Source organism: Bos taurus, chromosome 12, assembly GCF_002263795.3.
Source record: "Bos taurus isolate L1 Dominette 01449 registration number 42190680 breed Hereford chromosome 12, ARS-UCD2.0, whole genome shotgun sequence".
Taxonomy (NCBI): domain Eukaryota; kingdom Metazoa; phylum Chordata; class Mammalia; order Artiodactyla; family Bovidae; genus Bos; species Bos taurus.
This window is the reverse complement of record NC_037339.1, coordinates 76,377,054-76,392,627: the sequence shown is the minus strand read 5'-3', so window position 1 is coordinate 76,392,627 and position 15,574 is coordinate 76,377,054. Positions and strand designations below refer to the sequence as shown.

The 15,574-nt window shown below is 39.2% G+C and overlaps 1 protein-coding gene across 1 annotated transcript in view; it reads right to left on the bottom strand.

Annotated features, from left to right (window-relative positions):
- Nucleotides 1–15,574, bottom strand: part of TM9SF2 (transmembrane 9 superfamily member 2) — a 51,561-nt gene that overhangs the window by 2,335 nt on the left and 33,652 nt on the right. The window contains exons 10-16 of the mRNA NM_001205323.1: nt 12,833–12,965; nt 10,538–10,657; nt 8,320–8,377; nt 7,594–7,753; nt 5,427–5,578; nt 2,844–2,955; nt 1,493–1,664 (exon numbers count right to left, since the gene is read on the bottom strand). Of these exons, the coding sequence (NP_001192252.1) occupies nt 1,493–1,664; nt 2,844–2,955; nt 5,427–5,578; nt 7,594–7,753; nt 8,320–8,377; nt 10,538–10,657; nt 12,833–12,965 (907 nt within the window). The remainder of the gene's footprint in view (nt 1–1,492; nt 1,665–2,843; nt 2,956–5,426; nt 5,579–7,593; nt 7,754–8,319; nt 8,378–10,537; nt 10,658–12,832; nt 12,966–15,574) is intronic.

Sequence of the window (15,574 nt, the reverse complement as noted above, 5' to 3'; positions counted from 1 at the left end):
CATACTAGCAACTCTAAGAAAGTTAAGTTTCCTTTGTTCTTCAAGTACTTCTAGTATTTTATTTTGTTCTTAATACTAAATGGGTATAGTGTACATACTAAAAGTGGCATCTTTCCTAATGTGGCAGAATAATAATGTTTTGTAAAATAGATTGACTTAAAAAAATGGTGTCAGTGCAGAGTCCTAAAATAAATGTGGATGTTTCCTTCCCACAAACCGATATACACTAAAAGTCACTGGCTTCACTGGTTGATTTAAATTTGATGTGGCTCCAGAATTTAGACTAGAAAAGTTGTTTTATTCAAAATAAGTAAAAAATATGATGCTTTAAAAATCAAGAACAATAAAGTTGAGGTGATAGTTGAATTATCATGATAACATGTGCCTGGAAAAACAAGACATTCACCCAGACCATGATTTTTTGTATATACCAAGGAATAAATTGTATATGTATTTACAGACATGGATACAGATGCCCCGAAACAGTAATCCTCGTTTCATAGGCTATGACTGTTTTACAGATCATTTATGGAGACTTATGGCTGTGGATCTAAATCTATTACACAGAGACCAAGATATGCATCCCCACAACACACACACCCCTACCCGACTGTGTCTGACCAATGAATGACCTGATGTACAGAATTGATCTAGGTGCCTGAATCTTGTTATATATACTGATATAGCAACAGGGGCACTTCAAAACTCTACCTAATTCTCTTAAATGCTAACAGATGAGTAGAAAGTAGAAAAGCTAATTTTTTAACAAGTTTTTTTCTTTTTTGGCTCCTGTACTTCCTCACATAGCATGCAACACAATCTTAAGATAAAATTTCAGATGTACACTTTTTGTGACAAAGAAATGGTCCCTCAATTTGTTGTTGTTTAATCATTCTACAATTGCTAAGCACCCAAGCATTGAGATACAGAGAACTTTCCTAGGTGGACAGAGAAAATGTACATATATAAATACCAATGTAAAGCACACTTTATCCCATTAGGTAAATGGATTTTGAAGTGGAGATATAAACCTGCAGTTTAAAACTTCTAGAATAAGGGATGTCCTATGCTCATCTTTTCTTGGTATCATTTATTCTCAATCTCATCTCAAATTTTTAACCCCCAATTTCTACTTACTTCTAAATTAGGTAGCTAGCGCTTTTTACTCTACTTCTGAAATGAGCGAAAGCAAGACTGCCCCACTAAGAGATGGAGGGGAGCCCTGAGGTGTTCTGGCCAAGGCACCCCTGACTCCCAGCACAACAACGCTCCTGGTTAGTCTTCTTCCGCTGGGCCCTGTCTTCTCGCCTCTGCTTCGCTGGTACTCACCTCACCCTCACAGGGGGCGGACCAAACCATGCTTAGCTGCACTGAGAACTAAATATAGGAGCACTAAGTAGTAGAAGTCTTCATGGGTTTTATAAAAGCAAAATAATTACAAATAATTTGCCTTAAAACGTATTAACTAAAAAGAAACCATTCTAATTCTTACCTGTAAAAAGAAAGAAGATCAAAACCATTATCATGGTATACCCGAAGTACAGGATGGTACTTGCGGTCCCCGTGATTTGCAGTTTTGAGAAGAAGTAGTGTATTGCATAGATTAAGAAATACACCGCAGTAAAGCCGCTGGTGAGGAATGAGCGCCACTGCCAATGATAATCCTGGGCAGAAGAGGAAAATCCAAGATCAAGAATTAGTTTCCAATTAATAGGTAACGCAGCTGAAGAAAGTTAATAAAGAGAACATAGCTAAATGGAATAGCCCCCCAAACCTAACTTTTACTATTGACTGCAGTCTCTTCATACTGAAATTTGCCAATTTCGCTAAAGGTGTTTAGAAACACCTTCTATCTTTGATGCTGCTGCTGCCAACTCACTTCAGTCGTGTCCGACTCTGTGCAACCCCATAGACGGCAGCCCAATAGGCTCCCCCGTCCCTGGGATTCTCCAGGCAAGAACACTGGAGTGGGTTGCCATTTCCTTCTCCAGTGAAAAGTGAAACTGAAGTCACTCAGTCATGTCCGACTTGTAGCGACCCCATGGACTGCAGCACACCAGGCTCCTCTGTCCATGGGATTTTCCAGGCAAGAGTACTGGAGTGGGGTGCCATTGCCTTCTCCGCATTATATGCGAACTTAACCTCAATTTTCTAAAAAAGCGTATCAAATTTAATAGTTAAGATTTTATCTCCTGTATAGAAAACAACTATAAAACAATGATTAAACACAATCTAAATCTTTTAATTAAGTCACCCAAGGACGTCATCATTTTGTCTTCCTGCCAACTATATAACTCACTGCAACGAAATCTCCTAAATGTTTTAATAAATTTTTCCACGTAAAATGTTTGCTTTCACTAAATTTTCAGTCTATAAGTATCTGTATCACAATAAGAATAGTAATTTTAAAGTCTAACAGTTTTTTAAAAATTCAGCATAATGTGCTATTCTTAGGAAATTAACATTTTAAAAGTTAAGTTCTAAATAAATTGTAAATATACTGCACTGGAAACTATCTTAACTCAGGCTTAAAGATGGCTGCATTTGATTTAGGAATATAGGTCAATTTCTACCTACAACTGCAAATGTGCGGTTATACTTGCTCACTGAAGAAAAAAATACACACACAAAAAGACTGCAATCTTTTGATAATTCAGGTTTGGGAGGCTATTTTGTGACATTAGAAATTGACATGGGAAAAAAAAGTCGATAAAGAAAATTACTTCACAACTTGCCCCACAATAACACATATTTACTTCAATTAATAGTATTCAAGGTTACCTTATGCCAAAATTATAAATGCTGTTAGCAAATTAACATAAGCGAATATTGCTAATACATACCTCTGCACACAGGTGGAAATAGCAAAGAAGTATAGTTGCTTCAGAACAGGTAATAACCAAAATGATAAACACCAGGAACAGGAAGCCAAACATGTAATACATCTGGTGTGACCTACAATCAAACAAGTCAAGATGAACCAGTCAACAGTTTCTTTTTGACACGGTAAATGACACACTCCTTTCATTTTTTTTTTAACTGGAAACGTTTGCTTTTTCTCCCATCTAATCGACGACAAATTCTCACTGGTTTAGACGTGATGTATGTAGCAGAGGCAGGGCAGGGCAGGAAGGATACAACAATGCACTAAACTGTCTTCCTGTTCAGGTAGGACTTGCAACTCTTATTTATTCAAATATGCTTAGTCTGTCTACTGGTAAGTCAAAACTGTGACACTTCCTCCCTTCCCCCCCAAAATTAATGTAAAGACAGAGCCAAAGTAAGAAAAGGTTATACTGGGTACAGATTGTTTCTTATCATATATGATAGCATCGGCTGAATTTGGAAAACACTTTCATTCCAATCCCAAAGAAAGGCAATGCCAAAGAATGCTCAAACTACCGCACAATTGCACTCATCTCACACACTAGTAAAGTAATGCTCAAAATTCTCCAAGCCAGGCTTCAGCAATACGTGAACTGTGAACTTCCTGATGTTCAAGCTGGTTTTAGAAAAGGCAGAGGAACCAGAGATCAAATTGCCAACATCCGCCGGATCATGGAAAAAGCAAGAGAGTTCCAGAAAAACATCTATTTCTACTTTATTGACTATGCCAAAGCCTTTGACTGTGTGGATCACAATAAACTGTGGAAAATTCTGAAAGAGATGGGAATACCAGACCACCTGACCTGCCTCTTGAGAAACCTGTATGCAGGTCAGAAAGCAACAGTTAGAACTGGACATGGAACAACAGACTGGTTCCAAATAGGAAAAGGAGTACGTCAAGGCTGTATATTGTCACCCTGCTTATTTAATTTCTATGCAGAGTACATCATGAGACACACTGGGCTGGAAGAAACACAAGCTGGAATCAAGATTGCCAGGAGAAATATCAATAACCTTAGATATGCAGATGACACCACCCTTATGACAGAAAGTGAAGAGGAACTAAAAAGCCTCTTGATGAAAGTGAAAGCAGAGAGTGAAAAAGTTGGCTTAAAGCTCAACATTCAGAAAACGAAGATCATGGCAGCCGGTCCCATCACTTCATGGGAAATAGATGGGGAAACAATGGAAACAGTGTCAGACTTTATTTTTGGGGGCTCCAAAATCACTGCAGATGGTGACTGCAGCCACGAAATTAAAAGACACACACTCCTTGGAAGGAAAGTTATGTCCAACCTAGATAGCATATTCACACTTGATCTTAGCCAAAAAGCCAAGAAGCGATAGATAGCATATTCAAAGGCAGAGACATTACTTTGCCAACAAAGGTCCGTCTAGTCAAGGCTATGGTTTTTCCTGTGGTCATGTATGGATGTGAGAGTTGGACTGTGAAGAAGGCTGAGCGCCGAAGAATTGATGCTTTTGAACTGTGTTGTTGGAGAAGACTCTTGAGAGTCCCTTGGACTGCAAGGAGATCCAACCAGTCCATTCTGAAGGAGATCAGCCCTGGGATTTCTTTGGAGGGAATGATGCTAAAGCTGAAACTCCAGTACTTTGGCCACCTCATGCGAAGAGCTGACTCATTGGAAAAGACTCTGATGCTGGGAGGGACTGAGGGCAGGAGGAGAAGGGGACGCCAGAGGATGAGATGGCTGGATGGCATCACTGACTCGATGGACATGAGTCTGAGTGAACTCCGGGAGTTTGTGATGGACAGGGAGGCCTGGCGTGCTGCGATTCATGGGGTCGCAAAGAGTCGGACACGACTGAGCGACTGAACTAACTGAACTAACTATTACAAACAGGAAGGAAAGACAGGCTCTAATAACTAAAAAAGTTCAAATTTAGTTCTGACAATGCTACCTGGAACCCTGATACTTTCTGTAGCATTTGTCAATGTGATCAAATAAAGATCACAACATACTGTAGTGTATGAGTGGCTCAAAATTACCACGGTGCATTTTCCTACTCAAACAAGAAATCAGAAAATGAAGTAATCTTGAGATAAGAAACGACTTTGAAGGTTGTCTAGCTCAACAATGCTTGCTTGAATCCCCTCCCATCAAGAGCTCAAAGACACTCCTCTGAAGCAGTACAGGTTACTTATTAAAACACAGGACTGGAGAGACAGGTGAATTTTCTGTCACACAGTGGCCGGGTGACACAGGCAAATTACTTAACCTCCAAAATCTCATTTTCACCTCTGTAAAATGGGACAGCATCCACCTTATAGAGGTGTAATAATTAAGTAATAAATAATAATTAATAAATAATAAATATTTATAATAATAATAATAATAAATATCACAATTCTTCTAACACTGAAAAGATAAAAGATAAAATCTTATCTCTTAAGATTTCTGATTATTGGATAACAGTTTACATTTAAAGGTATAAACAGTAAGCCCTATAAACAAAAAGAGAAAGCTAGTAGTACATACAATGGGAACGAGAATAAGAGGACTTAGTGCTCAGCTTACCAAATACTATTCAGGATGAAGAAAAGCTGTATAAAGATGCACCCAAAGGGCAAAATCCCTCCCATGATAATACCAGGTAATGGCTTTGTGTAGAAAGACTGTTCAGGAATCTGACGTGGAATCTGATTGGTTCGAACTGGGTGTTCAATGGCCTTCAGTAAAAAAAAAAAAAAGAGAGAAAAAGGGTTAATAATTATATATCTATTTAAGAAATTCTTCTCTGCACTAGATTATTTGTCAGCTTTTTCTCAGCTTCCATGCTGACACTAATGGCAATACAAGTCGACCTAGGTCATCAGAGGGAAACTTGTATTTAGAAGCCCCACACCAGACACCATCAGGTACAACAGTCTGTCTGTCTACTGGAACAAGCCACCACGGTTTCCAGCAGGGATCCAATGACTAACGGCTTTAAACAAAATAAGAAATACACAGGAGGAAACAATATAGGACTCAGAAAATAACAGTTAATACAAGGGTAGAGTTAAGCTTCTCCTTTTAGTTATATATTTACTGTAAGAAATGGTTCTGAAACTGTTGTCAATGTGTTTTTTGGAGATGGACAATGTCATTTCTATTAAAATTGCTCAATTTTTGCTAAGACTTAAGAACACAAGGAAGATAATGAATGGTTATATGAAGCTTTATGATCATAAATTACTGGTGATGTTCTCAATTATTCTCTAACACACTACATGGCAGTATAAAAACAACTGGAGCCTCAAGCACCTAGACACAGTAACATGAGGGGAGGGAGGGGAGTACACATGTAGAAATTCACTTCCTTGCAAAAAACTTCAAAACCTACTTCTATAGTTTTTGTGATGATACAGCTAAAGTTAAAACCTGATATTCTCACTGAGATTATACTTCTGTGAACTTGATTATTTCATATGTCAGCGTATGTGTAATAGAGGGAGAGAATCACTATACCATTCTTCAAATTTTATATTTTTAGAATTTTAAGTACTTATTTCATCTATGTAATTTAAAAATTTCAAATCATGTCAGTTTACTATTTATACTATACAGATTTCAAGTCATAAACAAAATGTCAAAGAACTGAGAAATCTTTTAGTAGCCTGGCATGGTAGGTACAGTGGAAACTCTGAAGTCTCTTAAAAGTAGCTAAGTTTCTTCCAGGGTATTCCAGATCCCCTCACAAAGTGTACTGAACTACGTTAACTTCTTTTAACCTTGTGGAGACATTTTCAGAGAAAAGCCAAGATAGTGGAGTTAGAGAAGGACCCAAGAATGAATTCTCAGCTTCCTCTGAGCCTGTGGGTAGAAAGCGGGCAGCAGAGGTGGAGGCAGACAGGCTGGAGCGGGGGACTGAGCCGTGACTGCAACCCTTCCTAAAACCAAATGCCAGCAGATAAGCACATAAAGTTTATTCCAAAACTACATATGAAAAACACTGCTATCCTTACAGTATGGTCACTTTTTTTTTACAGCTTTGCTTCCTAACCCGTACTCAGTTTTACCTAGTTAAGTTATATAAGATTAGAAACATTTATTGCTAAGAAAAAAAGACACATGTACTTTTTAAGTTAAAAAAAGGGAACAATTTATTTTTAATGTAATAAATTTGTATTTTTCATTAGTTTAAATTAGCATTCATTTCCTGTAATCTATTTTAGTTTCCATTTACATTTACTTATCAAACTTTGAAATCTTAACTTTACATCCATAACCTCTAACCACATTCTTCTGAGTACTATTTTAAGAATGACTGCAGTCAAACTCGGAGAAGGCAATGGCACGCAACTCCATTACTCTTGCCTGGAAAATTCCATGGACGGAGGAGCCTGGTAGCTGCAGTCCATGGGGTTGCTGAGGGTCAGACACGACTGAGCGACTTCCCTTTCACTTTTCACTTTCATGCACTGGAGAAGGAAATGGCAACCCACTCCAGTGTTCTTGCCTGGAGAATCCCAGGGACGGGGAAGCCTGTTGGGCTGCCGTCTATGGGGTCGCACAGAGTCGGACACGACTGAAGTGACTTAGCAGCAGCAGCAGTAGTCAAACTAAGAAGTCATCAATTTTCTATGAAATTCAAATCCCACAGGACTAGTTTCTATCTTCTAAACACTTGCATCTTTATGGTGGCATATGCTAATTTCCACGGCTGAGATTCATTCAAATAAGTTAACATCTATAAACTTACATTCTTCTTAAAACCAAAGTATGCACCAATAAATGTCAGAGGCACAGATATACAGAACCAAAGAGCCAATATGGCAACCAAGGTCCCGAAAGGAATAGCTGCTGAAGATCCTTCTCCCCACAGAATCAGGTTCATTATGAAGAAGTCAGCAAACACAATCCTGAAAGACACAACAGGCGTCTGGGTAACATTTGAGGTAGAAGCAAAATGATACAGTGGCAATCATATGCAGCGAGTATCACAATTTCTGTGCTATACACAGTAAAGTGGAATTGCTGGGTCATTAGGGTATGTGAATTTAAAACTTCAGCAGATGCTGATGTTTGGTAGAAACCAACGTTATCCTTCAATTAAAAATAAATTAAAAAATAAAAAAACTTTAGTAGAAAACTGAATTGCTCTTCAAATTGGTTTTGCTTGACTTAAACTCCTATCAGCACCTTATGAAATTTACCCCTTAAAACATATTTTCATCATGCTTGGGACTGCCAGACTAAGAAACAGACTTTTAAGAAAAGGAATATAAAAAACTCTCCTGTCTAAAGGCAATTTTTTCCAGGTAAGACAGGTAGTAGTCATTCTGCAAATGTTCACTGAATGTTCACTTTTTAAAAATTAAATTCATTTTCTTGGATACACCCAGAAAAGATTAGACATACAGGACAGAAATTCTGGGAACTAAAATATGATTATGTTAAGCAAGTTATTATTGAAAACTCCACTTACCCAGGACAAAGAAATGATGTTAATAAAACATTTGTTTTCCACTTCTCACCTCCAAAGGCTGCAGGAGAAAACAGAAGTGGCATTAACACAAAGACGTACTTTCAAAGCAAACCAAATGTCCATACCTCAGTTCTGGCACTGGACAAATGAACACACAGCACTGGTGCCCATTCCTAGAAAAATGCCATGAGCAAAGGTCCTAATACCCCCCCATCAAATGATCCAAACCCAGAGACACACATCCCAGGACTGCCTGGATTAAGTCCCACTCTAAAGACTTTTGTTTCAGCATAAAATAAATTTAGTATCAAAAAAAAGTCATCCAAACAAGTTTTATTCTCTTCTACTTTTTTTAACTTCAAAACAAAACAAACCCTTAAGTTCTAACCCAGTTTCAATCACTGGGACTGGATGAAGAAAGAGTACCCTGGAAACACTCATTTACCTTGAGGTCAATTTCAGAATCTGTTATAAAACTAGGAACCCTCAGGCCTGACAGGCAGCACTCCTGAATGCCCACAGGAGGTCTGAATCTCCAGGGTGCCTTTAGCAGGGCAGCTTCTCCAGGCCGTGGGGGTGGGAGGTGGGGGGGTCAGCGTGTAGGATCAGGTGACTAAGAACAGAAGGGGTGCCGCCACCTGATAGAATAATTTACTTACCAACTGTTTACTCTTCTTTACTTCTAATTCCCCCCCACTTTAAAAACGTAAAGTATCTGGAGTAAAATAAATGAAAGTACTCCTCCACTCCTAATTTAAAAGTTGGAGATAAAACTGGCTGAGATCACAATTTATAAGTTTAAGTACTTCTTGGTCTAAAAGAAAAAATAATATATATATATGATTTGAATTCACAGCATTACTGACAAGACTACTGTGAAATTATGAATTTGGGGGGTTTAATATAATTTCAATCAAAATTCAAATATTATTATTTGAAACATTAAAAATGAATCTATACAATGAAGCATTGTGTGACAGTGTGTCTCCGAATGTTCTGCCTGATGAATACGCTACTTAATCAGCAGCAAGGAGGTCTGAAGGACAGACAGGAGATGAAGGGGAGGTGTGTCCGTCGGGCAGGGAGTACGGACGGGAAGTCAAGTGGAGGGAACAGCAGGTGAGAAGGCCCCAGACAGGTGTGCGGGCGCAGAGCCTGACTGAAGAACGAAGGAAAGCGAGAGCACAGAAACTGAGAAAGGGGGAGCAGGCAGGGCCCCAACCATATCCTTTGTCTTAAAATACGTATGACCAGCCTAATCCTATGTCTGTGAGCAAAGAATGAAAGAAAAAAAGAAGTCTGACAAAACTCACAGCACGTAAACACACTCACTCACTCACTCACTCACTCACACATGCACACAGGCCTTCACATACTCTACACATCCAGCAAAATCTAATACTTCTATTTGGGGTTGAGTCTAGCCAACCACACCTTAAGGCTACCTAAGTAACCCTATGTGTTTTAGCTGAAACCTCAGTCCTATCAGAAGACCTTGAGGAACCCTAGCCCTGTGTCATCATCTCCCTGGCATTTTCAATCACAGATTACCAATAGGATCGTCTCAACTGGACCAGAGGCTTCCTAAGCAGGGCAAACTTTGGCATTTGCTGACCCAGAAAAGCTACTTTGTAAGTCGTCTAATCCTATCTCACTCTTATTCTGTGGCTCTGAATTCTTTTTTTCACTGAACTTTATTTTACTTCTGGAAAGCAAGAACACAAGAGAATGCAACTAAACCTTGCTGCAAGAGTAACTTACTTGGGGGCTCTTTAAACAGTGAGATCTGAATTTACTTTAGGTACAGTGTACCTTCATAAATATAAATCAATGCAAGGATGACCTCTCTCACATAAAGTATTCCTATATATATATATGCTATTTGTTTTAATAAATGACTCAGTGATACTTTTTTCCCTTTACTAAATATATTTCTATGAATGTAGCCAATCTAAGTTGTGCAGCCAAAACTATTATGTCAAAACTTAAGAAGGAGACAGGGGACAATGGATAGGCAGCACCTAAATTTACTGAAGCCACTGTTTAACAAGCGTGTTTGAACAAGCAAATCTAGGGAGAGTCATCCATTTCACAAGCTTGTTTAAACACCTCTTAACACACTGCTTGAACAGCCTCAACTACCAGACACACTGGCTCAGACCCCGACGTGGCAGGTTAGACTCCTGGTCTGACACCTGGCAGGACAGCTTCTACTTACACTTGTAGAACCTGGCGGCGACGTAGCCTGCAGGAGTGCCCAGCAGCACCCATAAGACCACAGCACACGTCATCAGAGCTCCGCGGTTGGCAGGTGACAAAAATCCCAGGCAAGCAAAAACTAAAAAAATAAGTAATTTAAAGTTATGAATTTTATTATTGTTTCCTTTGAAGTGATAGAAGACCCCGCTCATTTTTTAAACAATAAACTAAATACAACTTCATGAAAATATGCTCCCTTACCACGCAGCCACAATGAATCTTAGTAATATCTAAGGCACTGCATCAACAGGATCACAGGTAAGGCAAGCTCCAATCTGGATATTTCCTGTCAGGGTCCACCTTTCTTGTTATCAGTGGAGGCTGACTACAAGCTCAAGAGTGCTTTCAGCTCTTCTGAGATTCAAGTACAGCTTTTAAATTAACATCAATAAAAATACTCCAACTGTAAAATATTCTCACTTTCTGTTCCTTTTAAAAACAATACTGAGTCCTCTGGGGTGAAAAAAAAAAAACAACCTGTAACATCCAAACATAAGATGAGGCAGAATCTAGTCAAAGGACAAAAGAGAGGAAAAAAGATTTCACAGCACCACTAGCTTTGTGAACACTAGCTACTGAAGGGCTTGGTCAGTAACTTGGGAAATTGTTTCCTCTATTATTTAGCTAGTTAGCTTGTTTGTTCTTCACTATATAACCCTCCCAACTAATTAAGGAAAAAAACACCATCTTATATTTATAGCACACGTTCCCAGCAGCACCGACTGGAGAGGACAAACTCACGATCACAGGAAACCAAACAGGGTAACTAGAGGACCTACTGGAATTTTAGCTAAGACGTACCCTCCCCCAGTTCTCTCAGGCCTGAGATATGGATTGTTCTGAAGCAAAAAGTCCATGTTCAAACACTAAAGAGAAACAATCGCTATCATTTTCTAACCGAGGCTCTCTGAAACTGTCCTTCATGACAAGGTCATTTTCTAGCTGACCCCAACAAAGATCAGAGAGGGGCAGAAGGCCACTCTCGATCTAATTTGAAAGCAGAATTTCACCCTCAAGCACCCACTCCACTGGAAATCCACCTCGGCTCTCTGGGGCTCTGCAATCAATCGTCTGGCTGCGTCCAAACCTCTTTCATGACTCGTTTTACCATCCTCCCCTCTCAGTGTAATATACTTACAACTGCTAGCTAGCCTCACCCATCACACCGACATCACCTTATCTAAGTTGTTAGTAGATAAATATGTTCTAGTTAGTCTTCAACGGAGCTGGGAGGTGCAAATCAGTCAACTCCAAACTTTGCAGGTGCCAGACATCTGGAATCAGTCATTCTCTTTCCAAACACTTACGTGTTTAATTGCATCATAAAAACTTGGGACAATTTTACTTGCAGAAAATGATTATAGTATTACGCATTTAATATGCAAACAAACATAAGCACAAGTGTTTGCTAAGAAAATTACTGAAAAGTCAGTGGTTTCTGAATTTTTCTAGTAACATTCATGTGTTACTTGTTCACCAGTAGCAGGCAACGAGAACATGAGAAAATAAATGCAAAATTCAGAAAACTTTTTTTCATAAATATATTTTTCTCTGATAACTTGGAAAACTGAAAGACCAGGGCAATAAAACATCTCCAGACAGGAGTCTCAGGGCCACTCCTGCAGCTGATGACTACCTCTAAGTCAGTTCTGTTTTTTAAAAAAGAAAAATTAAAAATTTGTCCTAATTGACAAAACCTTAAATAATAAAATTTCTGAAGGCTTTCAAGAGTAACAAGGAAGAGATTTTTTTGTGTGTGTGTAGGAAGATCTTTCCTCAACGTTGCTGGGGAAACAAAGAGGTCTTGCTTCCTAAATCTTGCCAAGGTGGTGAGGTCTCCAAAAGCTTCCTGTCTCGCCCCCTCTGGGTTCTGTCCCGTCTCCTCTCTGTTCTGTCCCTCTCAGTGGAAGCCAAGGATGTCCTGGGATTTTCATCATATGCTCCAGTGAGGCAGGACAGCCAAACTGCGTGGCCCTGCTTCCAGGCTGCCCAGATGAGGATCCGGTCATCTGCAGCGCCCATGCTCCCATGACAAGTGCTTGGTCTCTATGAAGCTGTGAGGGCGATCTGAAGAGTCAGCTTTTGGCATGGCTAACCCCGCCCCCAGTCACTTATGGTCAAAGAACACAGATTCTGAGAACCAAAGGACTCTCAGAAACAACAATCTAGCCTAGCTACAACCTAGGAAAACTGGATTTCAAATAATTATTTTTAAAAAGCATTTTCTACTTTTTAGTTTTCACTTAACACTTACATAAAGTCACGAAAGTCATAATCAAAATCTGTGTCCCCGATCCCAGAAAGACGGATAGCAGCATCCCTTTCCTTGGAGGACGGAATATATCACCATGAACCAGCTTCCAGCCAAATTCTTCCTGGGCATCCTCCTGAAAAGGGAAGGAAATCATTTCATTCACGGGATCGTCAAGAAAACTAGGCAGTTTGTTCATTGTTGAATATGCAGATACAGAAATGTAAAGAAAAACTTAAAGATATTAATATTTATTTCAGTTTTGAAGTATGAAAGCTTGACTCATGGAGCTTTATATAACTTTCTTGAATTGTTTCTAAAGAAATGTTGTATGTGTTAAGATCTACAAATAATTACTGAGATACTTTAAAAAGAAATACAAAGATAACAGGATACCATGTCCTAGTCAGTCAAGCTTTATGATCCAACTTGATGACAATTTTAAATCACACTCTATATCCTTTTTACCCCACACTAACTAATCTCCAAAACAAGCAAATGGCCTCAGTTCTCAAAGCTGCTCTGCGTGCACAGTAGGCTGTGAAAATTTCAATAAGCTTGTGTCACCAGCCCACACTGCTCCCCTGATCTCCAGACACACATATATACCTGCCTAATTAATGGCTCCACCGGGCTGTTCAGTGGACACCTGAACAGAATCATCCACAAGGGAACTGATTTTCTCCCCACCTCTACCTGCAGTTCCCTCAGCAGATAAAACTCTAGCCTACCTACCAGCTGCTCAGTCCCCAAAACCTTGGAGTCATCTTTTTTCTTCCCCACACTTCATACAATCCTTTAACAATTCCTACAGTTTAGCTTTAAAATCTACCCATAGGACAGATTAGTCCCTGGTTCAAGTTATCCCCTCTCACCTGGCTATTACAGTGTGCACTAAAGTGGTCTCAGTTTCTACACTTCAGTTGAATCTCAATACAGAATCAAAAAGATCCTTTTAAATAATTGGGTGGTTCGGGGTCATTCACTGGCTCCTCTCCTCTTCTACCCTCTCAACTGGCCAATCAGCATTCCATCCCACCTCCTGGACACCTTCTGTTTATCTGCCCACTGCCCTACTTCTTCCCTGCTACCATCCCCTGACTCTGGAAATTCCATACAGTCTTCTGACCGGTCTCGGTGATTCCAATCTTGCCCGGGTCCAGACAACTGTCCACACAATGTTAAAAGTGATTTTCCTAAAACATGAATCTGGCCACGTCAACACTGTTTTGTATACTTCAACAGCTTCTCGGTGATCTTTAGACTGCACAGCTTAGAAAGTCCTTCAAAACGTGGCCCCTGCTATTTCTTCAGCCTCCTCTCTTAACATTTTGTCCAGGGTACTTCTGTAGCCCTTCCCCAAATTCCCACTCAGATTTCTATCTTTGCAGCAGTAGACAAGATTTAAAAATAACTTCCCATGTGGTCTAGTATTTTACAGTTCCACATTTTCATTTAATCATTTGGATTAAATGAAGTTGGAATTTACTTTTTTTCCAGATGGCCACCTACCTCATCCACAATTATTCCTCAAAGCTACTTTTTCTTTGTTGATACACTTTTGTTAACCTCCATATTTAGACTCATTATTATTATAGATAGAAAATATCATTTGGAATTTCTTTGTTCACTAATCCTTCTAAACTTCTCTTAGGATTATTATTTATTTTCTACTAAAGTATTTCTATAGAAATTCCTTTAGAGAAGGTCTGTTTGTGGTCAACTGTCTTTGTTAGTCTGAAACAGGTATTTCACCTTCATTTTTGAAAGATCTCTGAGTACACAATTCTATGTAAATAGTTAATTTCTCTCACCATCGATTTAAAGATATTATTTTTTGAGTTTCCATCGCCAATTTCATTGTTTTTCCTTTGCAGAAAGCTCAGTCTTTTTCCCCCTCTAGCTGATTCTAAGAAAAGATCTTCTGTTTTCTCTGGTGTTCTATGGTTAACTGATTGAGGTATGGATTTCATTTTATTTATTCCACTTTGGATACACCGCATACTCTCTATCTATAGATTCTCAGCTGTCATCTGTGCCGGAAAATCCTAGCGGTTACTTTTTCATGTATCTTTGCTCTGTAATTAATAATCCTAATATCTGAAATATTTGGGACCCGGTACAAATTTGTTGTTTAGTGTAAATTTTTGTGAATTTCTAGATCATATGTTATGGACCTCCGATGCAGAGAATCCAGCAAACCCAAATTTGGAAGACTTTCCTTCAATTTCTACTCAATTCTGCTGAGAACAGAAGGCATTGACTAACCTAGAATCATTCTGCCCGCTTCAACAATCCAGGCTTAATAAACAGGAAGAGACTGAGGTTCACCACTGACTCAATTTAATTGCCCAATTGGTTAAAAACTTGATATAAGCATATTCCTAAAGGAAAACATTAACCTCTCATGCTGGCACTGCTTCCTGCTCTGGCCTCACCCAATCTGGGGGAGTCCTTGGATTCCTTTTTTTTTTTTTTTACAACCAGTCATAAGTCCAGCAATGCATCAAGTCTGGTACATCAAGGGCTAATTCATTCATTCCAACAAATATTTGCTGATCACCAGCTACATGCTTGGTACTGTTTAAAATACCAGAGATCCTACAACGAGTATAACAGACAACTTCCTGTGAGCAAATCTTCTCAAATAACCAAAATACACAGTACATGAGATGGTGATAGGAATTATGGGTGTAGGGTGTGGGTGGAGGGGACGTAATCTTAATGGGACGGTGAGGAAGGGCT